This window comes from Sinocyclocheilus grahami, unplaced genomic scaffold (assembly GCF_001515645.1).
Source record: "Sinocyclocheilus grahami isolate Dianchi unplaced genomic scaffold, SAMN03320097.WGS_v1.1 scaffold651.1, whole genome shotgun sequence".
Taxonomy (NCBI): domain Eukaryota; kingdom Metazoa; phylum Chordata; class Actinopteri; order Cypriniformes; family Cyprinidae; genus Sinocyclocheilus; species Sinocyclocheilus grahami.
In genome coordinates, this window is record NW_015505830.1 from 221,194 (window position 1) to 244,227 (window position 23,034).

At 36.2% G+C, this 23,034-nt stretch overlaps 1 protein-coding gene across 3 annotated transcripts in view; it reads right to left on the minus strand.

Annotated features, from left to right (window-relative positions):
* Window positions 1–7,370: 7,370 nt before the first annotated feature.
* The window catches only part of LOC107558594 (protein Wnt-7b), a 61,882-nt gene continuing 46,218 nt past the window's right edge, over window positions 7,371–23,034 (minus strand). For 2 of the 3 annotated variants that reach the window (XM_016242256.1, XM_016242254.1), the window contains exons 3-4: window positions 12,679–12,950; window positions 8,072–9,038 (exon numbers count right to left, since the gene is read on the minus strand). In XM_016242256.1, coding sequence (XP_016097742.1) covers window positions 8,559–9,038; window positions 12,679–12,950 — 752 coding nt within the window. In that variant the 3' untranslated portion in view covers window positions 8,072–8,558. The other variant, XR_001605500.1, reaches the window with a different exon arrangement.

A 23,034-nucleotide genomic window follows, 5' to 3' on the forward strand; every position in this document is an offset into this window, starting at 1 on the left:
GGCTGAGTATTGAATTTGATTTTTATTTATCTAAATATATATTTTTAGGCAAATAAACATAAACATACACTCTAAAAATGCTGGGTTGTTTCAACCCAATGTTGGGTCAAATATGGACTAACCCAACTGTTGGGTTAAAAAGCTCATTTAAAAATTTAACCAAAATTTAACCCAACAGTTGGGTTAGTCCATAAATGAATAAGAAACAACGACGGGGTGTTTTTAAAAACCCTCTTTTGTGTGGAACTACTTCCTTCCACCACAGATTAAAATCTCAGTTTGCCAGTTTAACAGCTGAGCTCAAGATCCGTTACTAATTCGAAAACGTCACTTTAGAACTTTAGTAACGAAGGAATGTTGAGTTGCTTCATTAAAAGCTTATTGTATCACTGTATTCAAAGCTCACTGTATTATGTAGAGCAGTGTTTCCCAACCTTTTTTTAGTCGCGGCACCCTTTGGAAATTTTAACAAATTTGTGGCACCCTACAAAATTAATTTTGTCACAATATTTGAATTTCTAACTTCGATGTGATACTGTGTATCAGTGTAGATATTCGGTACAACAGGGAAGAACTGCAGAATATAATGTCATACAGATATTTTTAATATTATAAAAAAAATTTGTCCATCAATTGTGGCAATCAGTAGGCTAAATTTCTAATGAAGAGACCAATTTATATGACAGATTTTAATGTAGACTTTTATTCATATGTAAACATTGTGAGATAGCTAGTTATAATGATAATTAAACAAAGTTTTGCTCACTCAGTGTATTTTTGATTTTACAGCTGGGTAATTTTGTTGCAGTAGCACGAGATAGCTTGATTTAAAACTTTGAATTGAATAAAAAATTACAAGGAGGCTAAGCAGTTAATAATAAAATAAGAACAAATAAAGAAATTACTAAGGATAGCACAAATAAAAAAAAATCACGATAGGCCTACAAATGAAAATAAATTGCTTTTTAGTTTTTCGGGTAGGTCTAACACACAGTAGGGCTATTAAGATATATATATATTTTTTTACCAATTATCCAAATAATGTTTAATCCTAGAAAGCTATTATTATCAGAGGACACATGAGCATAACAGTTAGCAGATCAATGAATGAGAGGGCAGCGTTACCAGAGTTGCCCATTTACCACACCTTGTTACAACACAGTTAGGGCTATTGCAGACAGAAACAATACTGTACTACATCCATGTTTCCTGTCGGCTTGATTTTTGAGTGGACTTTGCTGTTCCGATGAGCATGAACGATATATGAGTGGAGCACTCACATGGGCCGTAAGCGACTGAGCGGAGCACACACACGCATAGAGCAGGATAATACGCAGTGTCACACCACGTGAAAGTGAAACCTGAGCGGTGAACTAATTTTCGGCAGACGGCACCCCGGTTGGGAAACACTGATGTAGAGTATGATGAGAGAGAGATGGACTGAGCGGGTGTGATTACCTGCATCTGCTATAGCATTAATTCTTTAGCTCAATCTCATATTCACAATAAAACATGAGTTTGAATGTCTGCTGAGGAAAGCGATATCTTTGTCGTACTGTCCTTTCATCTGTTAAGGGTGATTTCTGATGACAAGCTGTAGTAAGATGTCTTACAAGCTGTTGTTGAAAGTAAAAATAACTTCCGTTCCAGTCTCTTTCAATATAAAAGTCTTTAGCGCTGACTCGTAAACCAGTCTCTCGTCGCCATCTAACGGCAGAATAATGTCACTAAAATCACCATCACGAACACACACACACCGTTTCTACATACTAAATACTACTATTTATTGAATAATAATATTTAATAAACATCAACAACAGCCATCATAAAAGTTGCTGGGCAATTCATTCAAAAGCACAAAAGCAGCGCTCTGATATACAGCATTAAAGTTATATAAAATATAACGTGAATAGATTTTGTCCTAAGCCAAAACTATTTGCTCTGGAACAAATAATAGATTAATGAGACCAAAGACTGTCCGTGAGATTTACCCAAAACGAATTATATCTCATTCATGAGCACTGAACGGCCGCTGACGCCCTGGAGCTCACATCTCCCAAAACATCGAAGCTAATTTTCAAATATACGTTATCTTTATAAACAAACCGCATATTTGATGTCTAAACAAGTACGTTATCGCCTAAAAAACACTTAAAACTACATTCCGTGACACAAAATAGTGTTAAACTATAGTGGATTTGGGCGTCCGCCATGACACTCGCTGTGAGAAATACGGCAAGCGGAGTGATACAAACGGTGAAACGGTTGGAGGAGTTCTGTTATCACTCTAATATCGCACTTATCAGCCAATCAGATTCAAGGATCATGTGTGTGTGTGTGTGTGTGTGTGTGTATACATATATATAACTTGTGTCAGAGTGATATTACTCATCTCTGTTGGGAGTGGGTTCTTCTCAGGGTGGAGTGGTCCACTATCTTTCACTCCCCTAGTATGAAAACAAGACTAACAGACATAAAACATTTCTGTTTTCTCACACTCAAGTCACGTTACGAGCTGCCAAAAGCGGCGCTCAGATTCAGGAGCATCGCTAACAGTAGTACGCCAGTGTTTAACTTCACCGCCCGTCCACTGCACAATAGCAAACATGTAATCATTCGTACAGATGCATCCCGTTGCATTGCTGGGACGGTCCTGCAGAACGTCGTAACTGATGGCGATGTGTGCAGGACAGCAGTTCCCTTCTATCTCCAACCGTTCGTTCTGGAAGATCTCAAACGTCAGTTGAAAGCATCCCGTTACGCTTTTGTCTTCACCCTCCACCCTCCTTCCATTCCTTCCCCTCATTTTCTGAAAGATAATTTATTCTTTACGACTGTGACGTCTCTCCCACTCACAGCTGCACGCTATCCATAAACTCATCCCGACAGATCGCTAGTCGGAGATTTGTGTCTCTACACGGTTGGTCCCATGAAATCACCCACAGTGTTCAAAAACGTAAAACTGGCGATGTTAAACACCGGTGTACATGTATACGCCTGTTCTCTGTCTGATGCTTCATGGGTAACGCCAGGATAGTTGCTCAGTCTTTCTAGAGAAAAATCACAACCTGCTAAAAGTCATTTCACAACCAATAAGATTTGTGAAAATTATTGGAGTAGGTTCTTCAAGAAAATGTCAGTCCTTCTACTTCAAAATGTCATGCTTACTTCAATGTTTTTTTGTAGAGTAAATACTACACCAATTATTTTTTTCACTGTGTGCATATAAATATGAATAATTCACACATCTATTAGCAAATTAGATTATGGTTTAGTGCTTTACTATTAATCATCTGACCAAATTCTGGTGCTTAAAGCAAAACTGTGTAATTTTTGGTATGTTTAACGTGCAGAGATTAAACCTGGGAAACCCGTTTGGAAACAGTCATTATGCAATTCCAAATGGAGACACAAACAGCACAAAAAAAATCACAATCCTCACCTAGTATACGACAAAAATGCATGATCTCTGGGATTGATCTACACCATTATCTGCAGTCAAAAATCACAGATCTCAGTGTGAACTCAAATCATTTCTCATCAAATGATCTGAACTGCTCTTTACTCTCATCACTCATTTGTCCATTTTTTATTCTGGTTTTGGAGAAACTTTCAAAGTTGAGACTCAATCATAAGTGGGAACTCTATATTAAAAGAGAAACATTTGAGCAATGCAATAAGGGAATCGTCTTCATTCTGTGTTGTTAAGCAGCTATAAATGATCAGTGATCTATTAAATGCAGTCTCTCTCTCTCTCACCCGTGTGAGTTACTAGTGCATTGCTGTCCGATCGGGCCGTTTCTGTGTGAATAATGCCGCCGGAGTGGAGCTCGCATTGAACAAACCATCTTGACACCAGAACAAAAGCTGCTTTAGAGGAGAGCACACACACCGCGGATTCTGTTTTTCGCTCTCATATTTTTTAATGACAAAATGTTTGCCAGAAACAGGTGGATTTATTTTGGGCAATCCGGGGTATAGTGATGGAGCTTAGATGGTTCCGGGCCCCAGGGCTTCAGACAACTAACAAAACACATCTTACTTCTGCTTTGCTGCACGCCTGTAATGTCTTTCAGCCGAAAGCATGATGATCCCGAGAGCATTCCCTCAACGGACACCCTTAAAATCCATGCATGAGCTCCAAAAATACTGCCGTACCCATAAATTAACATTATATTTCAGTTGAAAGCCAAACATACATTTGGATTGAAATGTAACATTATTTTGACGCATTCACTGGAAACTAGTTTGTTAAACTAGTTCGAATAGTGTGTAGATTCACCTAAAAAGTGAAATGCTTTCAGATTTTCCAAATAATCTTGTATGTGAGAGAATTATGAGATGCCTAAAAATATATAATTAGATATAATAATATAATTTATATATAATAAGATATAATTAAGTAGAAATATTATTTTTTTTGCAATATTTGATTATAACATTTTGTATGTAATATAACATCATATGTATTGTAATATGCATTATATATAATGATAATAATATAAATTTTTTTATTGTATGATTATACAATTCTGAGAACTGATTTCCCCCTGCAATAACTTCCCAAATTTACCTAAAAAGTGGATTATATTCAGATTTTCCTAATTAATCTAGGAATTTGTGTATTGTGTACATAAAAAAAAAAAATCACAAATGAAATCTATTTCATCTCAAATGTTTTGCCCAGACATTAATGAGACTAAATAGAGAGCAAATGGAAAAGTTCTATATTTATATATATATATATATATATATATATAGAAGTGCTCGATATATATTAGCTTAGATCCAAAAGTCCAAAAGTCAAAATAAATATGTTAGTCAACTTATAAAATGGAGCTCAAACCAATTTCCATGTCTTATAATATTTATATGATTAGATATTTTTGTAATATTTTATTATATTTTATGATTCTGAAATCATCCCAAATGTCAGTCAACTTAGATCCCAAAGTCTGCAATCAAAAGTCAGAGATCTCAATCATTTCTCATCAAATCCATATGCATTTTATAGCTCTAAGCTCCATACGTTTTAATTTTCCCTAAGGAATTTTAGGAGAAACATCTGAGACAAAGTCCCATACACTGAAGCACTATGAAAGAGCATAATATCTACTGGAGTGAAGTGCTCGATATATATTAGCTTAGATCCAAAAGTCTGCAATTAAAAATAAATATGTTAGTCAACTTATAAAATGGAGCTCAAACCAATTTCCATGTCTTATAATATTTATATGATTAGATATTTTTGTAATATTTTATTATATTTTATGATTCTGAAATCATCCCAAATGTCAGTCAACTTAGATCCCAAAGTCTGCAATCAAAAGTCAGAGATCTCAGTCATTTCTCATCAAATCCATATGCATTTTATAGCTCTAAGCTCCATACGTTTTCATTTTCCCTAAGGAATTTTTTTCACTGCCTCATTTTAGGCAACATTCCCAAATGGGCTTCGAAGACATGGAAGTGGAAAGCTGTCCCTGACACGGCCAGGAAACAAGCATAAAAGCCACCAGCGCAATTCATCTTGTCATTTATAATGGGGAGATGGCGACGAGTCTATTCTTTTCGGGTTTAGCGATCATTGTGTTGAGAGGTGATCAAAAGTCAGAGATCTCAATCATTTCTCATCAAATCCATATGCATTTTATAGCTCTAAGCTCCATACGTTTTAATTTTCCCTAAGGAATTTTAGGAGAAACATCTGAGACAAAGTCCCATACACTGAAGCACTATGAAAGAGCATAATATCTACTGGAGTCCAAGAGCGAATCAACCTAAACCCTCTTGTTTCCCCCCCCCCCCCCTTTGCCACAATCAAGCGAACGGACCACAATATATTATAAACATGTGTTTTTCTCAAAAACGTAAAGAAAGGCTGGATGGGCGAGCTGCTCGCTTGATTTAACCATGCTATCTAATGATGTATGTTTCCTCATGCCCTATTAAGATTGTGACTGGAACTGTGCAATAGGGGCACAATTTCCATCCTTTGGGAGTGCGGCCTCAAATATGAGTAACTGTGAATATCACTGCCTCATTTTAGGCAACATTCCCAAATGGGCTTCGAAGACATGGAAGTGGAAAGCTGTCCCTGACACGGCCAGGAAACAAGCATAAAAGCCACCAGCGCAATTCATCTTGTCATTTATAATGGGGAGATGGCGACGAGTCTATTCTTTTCGGGTTTAGCGATCATTGTGTTGAGAGGTGATGTGTGTTTAATGGTTTTTCAGGCTTCTGAAATACAGGGAACTGGAGTCATGTGCACTTGAAGACACAGACGTTTGGGACCAAACGCAGTATAAACCTTTTCATCAATGGATTTTGCATTTAAAAAAAAAACTAATTTAGAAAGCAGTTCACCAGCAGGGACCAAAAATGCTACAGTAAATGCAAAAAAAAAAAAAAACATAATTGTGCATAGGACAGAAAAGATAACAGATTTGTCAACTTTTAAAATTGAGGAGAGAAACTTCTTTCCATAGAGTTGTATGTCCAAACTCTGTTATTGTAATGGAAATTATTTGTGTTAATCTTCATATAAAATATGATATATTTCATGTTACATTTATTATATAATAAAAAGTAACATATAAAATACGAATATGTTAGTATTTTATATGTAACTTTTTAAAAAAAAACTAATTTAGAAAGCAGTTCACCAGCAGGGACCAAAAATGCTACAGTAAATGCAAAAAAAAAACAAAACATAATTGTGCATAGGACAGAAAAGATAACAGATTTGTCAACTTTTAAAATTGAGGAGAGAAACTTCTTTCCATAGAGTTGTATGTCCAAACTCTGTTATTGTAATGGAAATTATTTGTGTTAATCTTCATATAAAATATGATATATTTCATGTTACATTTATTATATAATAAAAAGTAACATATAAAATACGAATATGTTAGTATTTTATATGTAACTTTTTATATTTACAATTTTATATACAATATTATGTAATATGTTCTGTTTCATATAATATAACATTATATAAAATTATATTAGAATATTGTATATAATACCTACCATGTATTGTAAAATACAGACATATATTTTTAAATACTAATGTAAAACATATTAAATATGAATGATATAGATAAAATATAAAATCTGTAATATCAAATAGTAATATAAAATACAATATTATTGGCTATATTTTCTGTAATATCTTATCTTATAAATATAAATGTACACACACACACACATTAAATACTACAGTAATTTGAAATATTATATAATGTATTACATAAAATGTTCTGTACGGTTTTATTATTATATATTTATTTTATTATAATTATTGTATGCAATATATTATATAACATATGGGTTTCAAACCCCAGATTTTGGTAATTTTTTCCCCCTGCAAAAACATCCCAGATGTCAGTCGACTTGATATTTATTTTACTTTTAATTGCATCGTATCTGAATAGAAAAAATATCAGTGCAGCACTCTGTAACATATCCAGAAATATATTCGTTCCACATTTCATGAACTGAGGAAGGATCTTTGAATCGTAGAGACTGGTTTAGCAAAGTCGGAAAAAGAAAAGTGGCCCGAACGTCTATCGCGCACCTTACTGAGAACTACGGCTAGATTACAGCAAAGATGAACCCATGTTAACATGCGACAGCTGACCAAAAAATAAATGACAGGGGTTTCGGAAGTCAACACATCATTAGCCATCAAAACACAAGGCCTTTTTTCTTCCCTCTACAAGACGTTTTCAGTCACGAGCTTCTACAAAGTCTTTCTCTTGGTTTACACTTAGTACAAAAGAACACATTTCTACCCGTTAGCGCTTCGGTTCCTTAGGAGACTATGACATATAATACATAATAATTTATTTTCAGTGTTCAAACAGACAGATCCAGTGTGACTGGATAGCTAACATACTCTACCAGATTCCAGTTGGCATTTATACATCCTCGATTTGCATTGAGCTCCTTCGACGAGTTCCTCCGTGGCGTTTTGAGATGATGCCGAGCCCCACACTACAAATCCCAGCATGCTCGGCTGGCACCCTGCAGTCCTTTAGTCAGTGCACGTACCTCCGGGAACACATCATTAGCCATCAAACGTTCCTGTCGGAAAACACAAGGCCTTTTTTCTTCCCTCTACAAGACGTTTTCAGTCACGAGCTTCTACAAAGTCTTTCTCTTGGTTTACACTTAGTACAAAAGAACACATTTCTACCCGTTAGCGCTTCGGTTCCTTAGGAGACTATGACATATAATATATAATAATTTATTTTCAGTGTTCAAACAGACAGATCCAGTGTGACTGGATAGCTAACATACTCTACCAGATTCCAGTTGGCATTTATACATCCTCGATTTGCATTGAGCTCCTTCGACGAGTTCCTCCGTGGCGTTTTGAGATGATGCCGAGCCCCACACTACAAATCCCAGCATGCTCGGCTGGCACCCTGCAGTCCTTTAGTCAGTGCACGTACCTCCGGGCTCGTACCTACCGATAGAGTTTAGTATTTTAACTCTGTGTTAAAGCAAATATACATTCTGCTGTGCAAAACGACACCGCACCGAGCCATTCATTTGCAGGTAAACACCTCCGTCCTCTCGCTACAGGTGTTGCATTTCACAAAACAGCACCACTGGAATTTACAGTTGCATTGCCACACTTTGGTGTACTGATGCGTGTTGTAGCCCCGCCCACAGCACATGAGGTCACAACCGTCTGTGAGCGGCGACGTCCGGTTGCACAGCCGCCCCTGCGTCCCCACGCTGCCCGTTTTGGCGTCCTCTTCGCAGTAGTTGGGCGAGCGCTCGATGTAGACCAAGTCCGTTTCTAAGGGCTTCTGGTAACCGTGCGTCTTCTTCACCTTGAGGAAGGTGGGCTGCCGCAGGCGCGAGGCGCGGACCACCTCCACATGCACCGCTTTGTTGTACTTGTCCTTCAGGACGTAGCCGATCTCGCGGAACTTGGGTAACGTGGTCCAGCAGGTTTTGGTGGTGCAGGAGCCCGACACGCCGTGACACTTGCATTCCAGCTTCATCCGCTCTCCCAGAACCTGCGGGACAACAGTACGAGTCTCAGTCAGAGTGTCGTGTAACAACTGCAATTGTGTCAGAGAAACTACGGAAAAGGACTAACAGCACCTTAAAATCATGAGCTTAAAATCATGTCAGAATTTCAACTGTTTCATTCAACTTGTTAAGAAGCTTGTTCTTAAGCTTTCATACTTCCAGTGTTTTGCACATCGCTTTAAATAACCCAGAACTAGCAGATTTTGCTCTTCTTCATCCAAAGCTGTTTGTGCATACCAGAAAATTAAACGTCCCTCATGGTTGCAAACATAACGCAGATATAAAAAATAAATAAATACACGTTATAAAACCAATTCACAGAAGAATAATGAAATAATTCATTAAATGATTCAAAATCACAGGTTCAATTATTATTGGTTACGGTTCACTCATCACAACGGAAAAGGAAGATTAAGGCGACAACATTGCATTCTGGGACAGAGTATCCCATGCATACAGAAATTTCACAAACGTGCATGTTCAACATACTTCGGAAATAGTATGATAGTATGCTATTCTGAACATTAAAACACAGCACAGGCTTTCGGAAATCAGCCTTTTTATGGTTTGCACTAGGCTGTTTGGAAGACGAGCAACGTACATGCAGTGGAAAAACCATATGCTGGCGTAGCGGCGATCTAATGTGCTAGATTAATACTGCCGGAGACTTCAGACGCTCGCTGCTGATCCACACCAGCAGCTCTCTGCCAGTTACCCATCAAACCTACTCTGTAATTCTCTCTACCTTCCTGCACACCACATCTATGAGCAGGAAAATAAATATAAATCTCCTATAACCAAACACCATGATACTCCCAGTTAGAAGTGGATTATTGAGCAGTTTAATGCATTGCAGATCTTTAGCAGCGATGAAGCTACCGAACAACCATCAGCAAATGGAAAGAAAGCGGAAGAAACCTGCACTGCAGATGGAGAAAGGGTTCGAATCATCAAGCAAATATGTACAGTGTATTGCACAGAAAAGGAGACGTTTTATTTTTAGATTTTTAGAACATTGGATATCAATACTGTATGAAAGACTTTTTCCAGACCCTTTTCCCTGTCTGGCACGATCCCTTACCAAAAGCAATTATCAGTTGCCTGGAAAACACATGTAAAATAATTGATCAATCCCACAAAACCGTCTTGACCCACGCGAGGCCATTGACAGTTAAAGTCGATCGGGACATCTCGATTTCAACAGGGTCTGTGCAATAACAAAAGAGGTCGGGACGATTGTTCTGGCAAGACATTTATAAAAGTCTACAGTGAAGTCTTGGCCTCTTTCTATGACTCATATGAAGGCTGCCAGTTTTCCACTTTAAATAAAAAATAGTTCCTAATTGGCCACTGATTGAATTATGCTAAAAAAAAATGAACAGAATAAATTTATTATTGGTGTATGATTTTAGATTTTAAAAAATGTACTTGTTCCAAAACCTATTGAGCTGCCAAAATAGATTTTAAGGCATCAGACGTTTATGAAGAAAATATGTATGCATAGTCTGCCTGCATTGTAAAGCATAATACTTTTTTTTAATTTTTTTTTTTAACTGCATTGAAAGGCATAATATCTATAAAAGTCTATGACAAGTCTATGACATTTTTTTTTATTTTATATACATTTTTACGTTGCATTATATATATATATATATATATATATATATACTGTATATATGCATTGTCATGTAACACTTTTTTGTTTTAGATTTTTACATTAAAAACATAAATACACAAATATAAAAGTGAAATTATACATACAGACTTTTATAGTATATAAAAATAGCTAAAATATTTAGCTTTTTCATATTACTTCATTTATATAGTATTTTAATTTATTTAATATAGTATTTTTAACATTATATTTTATAAATAATAAAACAGTATAATATAAAACATATTAAATAATACAAATGTATTTAAAAATGTATTGTTAAAATAAAATAGTAGTAGTATAGTTTTATAACTGAAAAAGGAAATATATTTTAGTGTGTACACAAAGCAAGCCAGCTCACTATGTTTTGAAACATTTCATAACAAGTAGAATGTTTTATTAATTCTGCCAAGCGGTAATTATATTCATAAAATGTAAACTGGATTTTCAGCCATTAGTTAAGCAATTAACAAATTGTTCCCTTGTAAAACACTGATTATCTGAACGAAATTAGTTCCACGTGGCTTCAATGCATCAATGTTGAATCTGCAGAGAACTAACGTAGATTCAACATACAACAAGTCAGCGTGTGCCCGCAGGCAACGGCGTTTCAAAATGAACGATGTGTTACTTCACAAGCCGTCCGACGGCCCGCAGCGCTGTTTACATTTGCCTGGATACGCTTACATCCACAGCGCTAATGTGGACCAGTTTTGGCCCCGGCTCGCTCCAACCACATACACGTATGATAGCAATTGAAATTCCAGAGCGGCAACTTCCATCTTCCCCCATCCAGAGTCATATGGTACGTCCCGTCCCCCCTTACCCTATGATGCTATGGCTCCACGATTGCCATTGTGGGTCCTCTATAAAAGACGAGAAAAAAGCCTGACTCAATGGAGCGAGGGCTGTGTTTTCAGTGCCGCAGAAAGACTCGCAATAATATCCTGTTACAGGCTTTAGACTTGATGATTCCATGCAGCGGCCAGCGATGGGATTGGCCAGGCTCCAACTGGCAACCGCGATCCTGGGGCTGAGTCCCGGCTTGGCTTAGGCTCGCTCACCCCATAAAGCTTTGTGTTATTAATTAGATCCATTTGTCACTGGAGTGCATGCGGTTCTGCTGTTTCAGTGCATGTTGTTTTGTGTTCTTGGATGACTAACAGCTATCAAACAAACAAACATGGCCAGAGCGGCGAGCGGCCAAACCGAGCTTGAACCGGGATCAAGGCGGGAACCGAGAAAACACGCAGTAATTGGCTGAAGCGAAACGGGTTGCTGAAAACGGCTGACTGTTGCGGAGCGCTCAAGCTTGCTTTGGGTTGGTCGTGGGTGAATCATTTTAGATGCCACTCGAAACACCTGTTTTACGTAGGAAGAACGAACTACGCCACCCACACAAGAGCGAACGCCTCTAGAGGACCGTCAAGAAGAGCCACATCGCTCGTCTTCACAAAGCCAAACTCTAAAATGCTCTTTAAGTTAAAAAAATGGCATCAAAGTCTAAATGCATTTGTCTTTTTAGCATAAATTAATGGATACATTTCTGAAGAATTTGTTATTTGTTTCTTCAACTAAACGGTAGCCAAAAGGCGCTTCCAAGGTTCAACGTCTCCAACATCTAAAACAGATTAAGCAGCATTGTCTTGAAGATTTTCCCAACCGTGCAGTCAAACAAAACCGGATAAATGTTTCTGCAAGGCGACCACGACCAATGTTGGTAAATTGTCAAATTAAAATGCTCTTGAGAAATAACAAATGAACGCATACGACTTTATTTGTTTCTTCAAACTCTACCAAGCTTCAAAGTTTTTCGAAAAGCTTCTGAAGTCTAAACAGATTAAGACGCGTTGTCTGGACTCTTTTCCAAACCGTGCATTCAAACAAAATATTTGGATGAACGGTCTGGCAGTCTTGCAGAAACAACGTTGAACTGAATTGTTTAAGCTCGTGCAGAAAAAAAGCCTCACCTTTCGGCCAGCTTCGTTGTTATGAAGGTTCATCAGCCGTCGGGCATTTTTTTTAATCTCCCGGGCATCCACAAACTTCCGGGAGAATTCAATGCCGTATTTAATGTCTGCCGAGCATCCGCCCCATTTCCAGCCCTCCTCCTGGTTGTAATAGCCCTGTTTCTCCCTGTCGCAGCTGCAGTGGCTCATGTTGCCCTGGCTGCATGCGGCCGTCACGGCGTGGGCGACCCCAGCGGCGGTGATGGCGTAGGTGAATGCCGCCTCCCTGCTGCCTGGGGGGAAGAGGGAAGAGGCTGTGATATCTGCTCAACAGGACTCAAACACCAACAAATTTGCATGCACAAACTTGCAAAATCAACATAGAGCTAGCGTCACATTTACTGTTGCTCATACGACAGGTTAGAGATTTAAGCAAACCCAAGTATCTGTCTATTACACCATCAAATCTTGCTGAGGAGAAGCGTGCTGTTATGTTGAGATCACATGCTGGACAAAATAAACAGCATAGCAACCACATAACATTGGGCAAAAACAAATTAGAACACCTTAGAAACTGCATGGCAACACCCTAGAAACAGCCAAAACACCATAGCAACCAAGCAATGTGCTAAAAAAACAATCAGAATACCTTAGCAACTAGCACACTAGCAACCAGCCAAAACACCCTAGCAACCACACTGTGCTAAAAACAATTTAGTACACTTTACGAACTGCATAGCAACACCCTAGCAACCACACCGTGCTAAAAACATATTAGAACACCCTGGTAGCCACATACCATTGTGCTAAAAACCAATTAGAACACCTTGGCAACTGCATAGAAACACTCTAACGAAAACATAGCATAGTGCTAAAAACAATTAGAATACCTCAGCAACACCCTCACAACCACAGCAACTGCATGGCAACATACTAGCAACCAGCCAGAACAACCCAGCAACAATTTAACATTGTGTTTAAAAAACAAAATAGAACACCTTAGCAACTGCAGTGCATAGCAACACCCTAGCAACTACATAACATTGTGCTAAATAGCAAATGAGAACACCTTAAAACTGCATAGCAACACCTTAGCAACCACATAACAGTGGGCTAAAAACAAATCAGAACACCTTAGCAACTGCATTGCAACACCCTAGCAACTACATAACATTGTGCTAAAAAAACAAATTAGAACACCTTAAAAACGGCATAAAAACCCCCTAGCAACCACATAACAGTGGGCTAAAGACAAATTAGAACACCTTAGCAACTGCAGTGCATAGCAACACCCTAGCAACTACATAACATTGTGCTAAATAGAAAATGAGAACACCTTAAAACTGCATAGCAACACCTTAGCAACCACATAACTGTGCGCTAAAAACAAATCAGAACACCTTAGCAACTGCATTGCAACACCCTAGCAACTACATAACATTGTGCTAAAAAAACAAATTAGAACACCTTAAAAACGGCATAAAAACCCCCTAGCAACCACATAACAGTGGGCTAAAGACAAATTAGAACACCTTAGCAACTGCAGTGCATAGCAACACCCTAGCAACTACATAACATTGTGCTAAATAACAAATGAGAACACCTTAAAACTGCATAGCAACACCTTAGCAACCACATAACTGTGGGCTAAAAACAAATCAGAACACCTTAGCAACTGCATTGCAACACCCTAGCAACTACATAACATTGTGCTAAAAAAACAAATTAGAACACTTTAAAAACTGCATAGCAACACCCTAGCAACCACATAACAGTGGGCTAAAAACAAATTAGAACACCTTAGCAACTGCATGGCAACACTCTAGCAACCAGCCAAAGCACCTAATATAATGGCAGTGGTATTTGCATGCTTAAAAAAAAGCTATAGGTTTTATCTACACTGTTAGAAACTCATAATTAATATGATCAACAAAATCAGTTGATGTGTTCAGATTTTCAATATCTTCAAGAAAACATGATATTGTATCTGTACGTCATCATTAAAATGACATGGGACTATAGAGATATGGAATAGAAATACATGCATTTAGAAAAATAATTTCAAATGAGAATTTCTGATTAGTAAAAATTTCTGCTTATCTTCCAAACATGAAAAAAGTGTGATGAGCTGGTTTCATCCCAGCTGGTGAATAGTGTTTCTGTACACCTTTGGCGAAACAGCTGCAGCTGTTAACCAGCAGCCGCAGATATTTCTCGGAGTTTAAAAACTGCATAGCAACACCCTAGCAACCACATAACAGTGGGCTAAAAACAAATTAGAACACCTTAGCAACTGCATGGCAACACTCTAGCAACCAGCCAAAGCACCTAATATAATGGCAGTGGCATTTGCATGCTTAAAAAAAAGCTATAGGTTTTATCTACACTGTTAGAAACTCATAATTAATATGATCAACAAAATCAGTTGATGTGTTCAGATTTTCAATATCTTCAAGAAAACATGATATTGTATCTGTACGTCATCATTAAAATGACATGGGACTATAGAGATATGGAATAGAAATACATGCATTTAGAAAAATAATTTCAAATGAGAATTTCTGATTAGTAAAAATTTCTGCTTATCTTCCAAACATGAAAAAAGTGTGATGAGCTGGTTTCATCCCAGCTGGTGAATAGTGTTTCTGTACACCTTTGGCGAAACAGCTGCAGCTGTTAACCAGCAGCCGCAGATGTTTCTCGGAGTGTGAGAAAGAAAAGCCAAGGTGCTGTCCAAAGTGCTGAATTCTCCTGCCAGAGCACCTTACAAACCCACCACAAGAAACACAGCGAGGTACATCTGGCCCTCCACTGCGGCAGGTTCCACGCATACACACATCTGGAGCTTTATTTAACATGACGTGTGGAGCAAACATAGGAGGACATTCACAGTACTTCAATGCAACAACCACGAGAAATAAACATACTGATAATAGCAACCTTTGATAATCTCAGAAAAGCCAAACTCTCTTATCAAATCATGTGTTTTGCTAAAGAGAGGTGTGCTGAATTGATCACATGTATGGTTTTTACATGCAGGACAAGAAAAACTTAGCAACCACATAAAATTGGGCAAACTTCTGAACACCTTAGCAACTCCCTAGCAACCGGCCAAAACACTGAAGCAACCAAAATGTGCTAAAAACAAATTAGAATATCTTAGCAACACCTTAACAACCTGAAAAATGTAGGGAAATAAATTAACTGATAAAAGCAAACCTTGATCATCTCAGAAGAGCCAAACACTGGTCACTTCTGGTAAAAGAAATAGAAAGCGGAGAAATATTCAATTGTCATGAAAATATACTTTGCAATGGCCTTACATGGTCCTAAAATTAATTTTCTTTAAGCAAATTATAATTGCTTATTTTCATGTATTCATTTATGGTTTCATGAGGTTTGCCCTTCATAATCTATTTGTCAAAAATATCACAAATACAGAGTTCTGGCATGAAACTCTAGATGGCGCAGTCCGATAGGTCTAACTCAATCTGACCTAATGACATCATTATCACATGGCACAGCTGATTGGTTCTCTCCTGTATCGGTAGCCAATGAGCTCGCTGCTCAACATTCAAATATATGACTAGGGCTTGCCGTAGCAGTCACAGCTTGCTTCAGAAACCCTCCACCTTCCCCAGCTCCACCTGTATAGATCTGCTACGAGGTGATTGATGTATGCTATATGGGGGTTATTTCATGTGTGTTATATTTGCAGCAGCAGGATTTCTTACATGCTCACAGCAGCATGTTGTGGATGTATTGGCAGTAGCAAGTCTTGGTACTTGCTCTGCAGCAGCAGCGTAGCAGATCTATTCCGCCAAGACCAAATACATTAACATTGTCATGTACATTACCATGCCAATCCCCCCGAGAGCTGTCATGACAGAAGTAGAAATACTGAGACCATAATAATGAATCTCTCCTCTTCTTTCTGATTTAATTAAATATAACCAATCTTGTGTCATTTTGGTGACCATAAACCAGACAGCCTCTGATAGAAGAAGGCTTTCACTCCTTACACACACACACACACACACACACACACACTGGCATGTTCAAGTCTTTGACTAAACACACATACACACAGTGCCAGTGTAATGGCAAAAGCAGGAAAAAAAGATCGTTGCCAGGAGGAAAAGTGGCTGCCATGGACCAGCATTTGGCACACACACACACACACACACACACACACACAGACTTTAGGGAATTGAAGGGGTGTTGATGGACTGTCACCCCCTGTTGTGTCTGGATCTACGACAGCTGCTAATGAGAGCAAATTATACAGAGAGAAACGGAGAGAGCAGATGCAAAATCTCTCTTTAAGGCCAGTCAGTTCATATATGTTCAGAATAACATATTAACATACTTCTCTTACTATTTCTGAAGCATACAGTATGTCTACTGTGTGCAGTGAATAACAGAGCACCGTGGATGAAAAAAAAAAAATTTATTTTCCAGTGACAGTTAAAGTAATTACAGACGCAGTGTTTTCATCTCTTTTTTGGCTTTTGTTGGCCAAAGGTTTAGACATTTTTACTCAAAATCAAATAGGACATGCAAAATACTTTCTGAAATGATGACTGGACTAGAGATGTGAAAAACTGCATGTTTTGACTGAATGACTGGCTGACTAATCCGTCTTTAGGAAGCCCAGTATAATTTTGGTATGTAATATATAATAATGGTTGTTGGGTTCACCTGACCATATATATAAAATTAAGAATACAAATAACATTTGTAATCAAAACAATTTATAATAGTATATTTAAAAATACATTATGTAAATTATTTTTATAAACTTTATTAACGAAATTAATATTATCTTTATTAATAAATAACGTTATTACATTGCTTACATTATAAATGCATATATTTAAATGTAAAAAATGACTTACAAATATTTAATATTTTAGAAAACAGTATAATAATATAAAAATACATTATTAAACATTATATTAATATTTAATGTAAATTTAAAGTTATTAAATTGTTTAAATATTTAATTATAGATATCTATATTATCAAATGTTTATATTAATGCAAATATGTATGTTTAAAGTAGTCTCATAAAATAATATACAGTAGTAATTAAAAGTCCACATGAAGGAAGGAATAATTAAATAAATAAATAAAGCAAGCAAGCAGTCAGGGTCTAATTGACTAGTTAGACGCCAAAGAGCACAGCATAGCTTCAAACATGAAAAATAAAAACACTTCGCCACTTTCAAATAAAAATAAATAAAAATAAAAATGAATACAAGTTCACAAACAAAACGTCCCAATTTCCAACATTTTCCAAAAAACATAGTCTTCCCCAGCCTCGTAATCTTTCCTATCCATCGTGCACCAATCAGGCTGCTGTCCACATCGGGTTAACGGTACGAGAGGGCCGTACTCGCAAACGTCAAAGTGAATAAAGCACATCAGAGGAGGCCAGACCCAAAGCCCTGACTCGACTTACACACATACTGTATATGTAAATTATATATTAACATATATATTAATAAATACATATTAAATAAAAAAGAATTTCACACAAATCAGATTATAAATAATTTAATATTTTTTTTCTTTTACATTGAATCTGCTTGGTAATAGTGATTAGGTGAAATTATATTTGCTCTGATTAAATGATAATCATTTTTTAAAGCATTTTCAGAGCAAATACATGAAATAATTCAGATGTGAAATACTGTCAACAGGCTAAATATGTGTCCGGAAATGAGCTGCGACACAAAAATGCAAACATAAACCAAACCAGCGCAAGATGAGCCATCTGTAAAACTGTGCGCACATGAGGGGAAGCGTTTCCTTCACATGAAATTGAAAACAAGTTGACAAACTTTGTGTAATCCAGCACTAAGGGAGCATTGTGATTTGCATTGTGAATCTCTGCATTACTATATCATTCTTGTTGTATGCCAAGCAGCTCTTTAATCACGACTCCATCCAGATGAGCTCTCATGAAGCGCACTCCTCACGCAACATTTGAATGCTCTTTAAGATCAGAGATCAAAGAACCACAACAGATCTCTTATCACATATGTTCAGCACACATGAAAATGCACAGCTATTTATAGTTAAAGTGTCCATGATAAGGGTTACAGTCCGTCCACCTGTGCAGTTCATAACGGAGAGATGATCTGATTGTGACAGAGCTTTTATCGTTTTTACCTATTCACTAACACACACTCTCACACACACACACACACGCACTTGCGCACGCACACATGCACTCGCGCACGCATGCACGCACGCACACAAACACACGCACACACACACACGCACACACACGCACACACACACACACACACACACACACACACGGCCCTGCACCATTTCACCACACACACAAAAATATAACAACAGTAACAATAATAAATTATATTCAATTATTTAAAAAATAAATAAACTAAACTAAATTATAATGCAAAATAAAAATTACATATAAATATATATAACATTACATATTACATATTGTATATATAAAATAAAAAACAAATGAAAAATAACAAAAAAATAAAAGTATAAATACTATACAAACAAATTACATTACTTTTTCTTTCAAATTTTATGTATACCATTTATACTTATATTTTCATATAATTTGTATTTCTTATAACACACATTTAAATTAAATTAAATATTTAATTATAATTCTTAAAATTATTAGTATAAAGAAACAAATAATATGCTTAAAATAAATATATAATAAATATTTAAAACTTTTAAATTAGAGATGCACCGATGTATCGGCCGATAAAAGCAATTATCTGCACTATATCGGCCATCGGCCAATTGTTTAAAAACATCCAATGATCAGCGCAGATTATTTCCTGTCAATCAAAAGATGGAGGAAAAGCGAGTCAGACAGCAACTTGCGTGAAGAAAATGTTTCTCGTGTTGAATTTAGGGCTGTCCAGGTTAAAGCAATAATAACGCATTAACATGGGTTCTATTTGACCCTATGAACCACCCGTAGTTCAAACCAGGGTTGTGATGGTGAGGACATTTTCCCACTGGTTAATCGATGTGTGACAACACCGATAATACTGGTATCACCGTGGGGGCGTTCCCTCTTTTCCTCGCTTTCCTTTGCTTTTAAATAGTTTGCAAAAGCGGCTTGCGCATTTTACTTTCGCTTTCAAATAGCGGCAATTCGGCGTAAAGCAATTATTAGTTTTTAGTTTGTTTGAATTTTCCCTCTTTTCCTCGCTTTCCTTCACTTTTAAATAGCTTAAAAGCGGCGTGCGCATTTTACTTTCACTTTCAAATTAGCGGCAATTCGGCGTCAATTGCTTGAATGCAACAACAAAATACAACGTCAAACTCACTTTAGCGTATATATAAAACATAGAACTTTTATTAACAAAATGAATAAAAATACACCATGCTATAGGGCAGGCTATGCCTAATATAAAATAACAAATAACTTACATAAAGTTTAAATAGGTAGCCTATACAAAACTTCAAGAAGCAGCGCGGAGGACAAGTCTATTCCACTTTAATACAAGCTATAGCGTAAAATAAACATGAATGAACATCAGATGATATGGTTAAAGATACAGTACAATTTACCGAAGTGCATCATGTCTCACATAATCGCTCAATCAGCATTTCAACCGAAAGAAAGATGTCAAACAATATGTCACTTAACACTGCATTTACCTCAGGAAAGTTATCCAGTGTTCACAGCTGGTTAGTTAACTATAAAAACACTAGAGAGAGCTTATTTACTGTTAATTATGTAAGTAATGTAATTTTATGTACATTGCTTATACTTCTAATTCTTTTATTTAATTATAATAAAAATTTATTTTTTATTTGATCAATTTAAATTATATGAAATTTCTCGGCTGATACCGATGCCGATAGTTTGTTTTTTAAGGAAAAAAATATATATAATTATTATTATTTTAAATTAAATACAATTGTTTATTTTGCTTCTTTTACATTTTGAATCTAGTGAAATGATCATTGCTCTGACTGGAAAACAATCACCTTTTTAAGCCTTTTTCAGAATTAAAATTAAAATTAAAATATGGTAAATATAAATATAATAATACATATAAATATAAATAAAAATGGTCTCTCACATCCTTTACTTTCTAGTCAAAATAAAGGAAATAATTCTGAAAAAAAGTACACACATATATACTGTATATATATATAATTGATATATACGTCTATTTCAACCTAAAATATCCATTTGTCAACTATTCATACTAATTTTTAAAGAGTTCAAAAGGTGCAGCATATCAGAAGTGACCTCTTATCTCTTGCTTATTTTCCTACTTCTCTTTCCTCTCCATTTAATTTCTGTTCTGATGAGAACATCTAATCCCTGACCTGCACTAAACAGACACATTTCCATACGGACACACTCGACTCAAGATCAGTGACTGATTGAACAGGAATACCTCCAGAGGAGATTCAGATCTGCTTCCTGTGGCTGCAGGGTGACTTTATCAGCGACAGACAGTCCAATGTCAAAGTGTCAGTACCTGCAGAGACAGTGCTCTGACCCTCGCTGCATGCAAGAAAATGCAAATGCTTGGCTGCAACTCCGACATGTTCGATGATTTAATCCAAGCTTATTATTCCAAGTAGCTCCTGTCATTAAATTCCATGTAAGAAGCGTTCAGGAGTTGGATTTCATGCTTCAATGCAAGCACTTGAGATTTCCTTCTGATAACTGCAACGTCACTTTGAAGAAAACTTCCTGCTCATTCTGTTACTTGTAAACTTGTCATGAGGTGCTGGTGCACTAAAGCAAAGCATTTCTGCAAATTCTGGGATGCGACGGGATGAATCTTGTTTCCACCATGGGATAAAAAATACAAAACTGTGATTGTCACAATTCGATCTTTGAGAGTTTATATCTTGCTTTTTTTTTCTCTCTGAACTCTTAGTTTACATCTCGCAATTCTGCAATTTGCAAACCTTTTTTTTTTTTTTTACCACAGAATATTTGTGACTTTTTAATCTCACAATTTAGACTTTTCTTCACAGAATTACCAGTTTATATCTCGCGATTGTAAACACAACTGTGAGTTTACATTTCACAAATCTGGGTTTATATCTAGCAATTCTGAGTTTATCATAATTCTGAGTTTATATCATGCAATTCTGAGTTTATCATAATTCTGAGTTTATATCTCGTAATTCTGAATTTATATCTCATAATTCTGAGTTTATCATAATTCTGAGTTTATATCTCATAATTCTGAGTTTATATCTCATAATTCTGAGTTTATATCTCGTAATTCTGAGTTTATATCTCATAATTCTGAGTTTATATCTCATAATTCTGAGTTTAAATCTCGTAATTCTGAGTTTATCATAATGATGAGACTATCTCGCAATTCTGAATTTATCTCAATTCTGACTTTATCTTGCAATTCTGCATTTAAATCTCAGAATTCTGAGTTTATATCTCGTAATTCTGAGTTTATATCTCATATTTCTGAGTTTATATCTCGCAATTCTGAATTTATCTCTCGTAATTCGTAAATAAAGTCGCAATTACCTTTTTTATTTTTTAATCCTGTGGCAGAAACAAGTTTCCATACAACAGTGACTCCTCAATGTCTACATTACATTTTGTATGCTGTTGTGTGAAATCAAATGGAATTTTACAGAATATTCCATTTGATTAACTCTGTTTGGTCAAAAAATAGCTCTCAAGGTTTGCTTTTCTGTATATAAGACCGTCTCGGTATATTGTTAGCCTTCACTGGAGAGTAATTTGCATTTAGGTTCAGATTTTGCTAAATTCTGCCCTGTGAATTCCAGGAGGATTTGATTTCACCACAAATGAAGAGAGAGAAAGACGTCAGTTTATCTTAAACCAAATCTGGTCTTATGCAAAGCACAACAACAAGCAACCAGAGAAACATCTATTATAGAGCTTTATACTCTAAACATGAAGAGCGGAGTGATTCATGAAGGATCTCAGTAATGTGTCTTCATTACTTCATTAGGAGTTTACTTTGGAAACACACACACAGACCATCCAAAACAACTTTGATTTCTTTTACTGTGGTCTGATATTCAATACCGAAATTTAGGCAGAATTTAAAAAGAATGCTGATTTTTTTTTTTAGATGAACCTTAACAAGCAAATAAAATAGAGTAAAATAATTGCATAATTTCTACTTCATGAGACAGAGATAGATGACCATATAATCCAATTTGGCCTAAATTCATGGATGTTTCTAAAAAAGAAAAAAAAGAAAAAAAAATTAATATATAAAATCAATTTAAATTGATTAAATAAAATTTAATTAATTCATATAACAAAATATTAAATAATGTAATTTCATAATTTAAAAAATTTAATTCTAATAATTAAAATAGCATAACTAGTATACA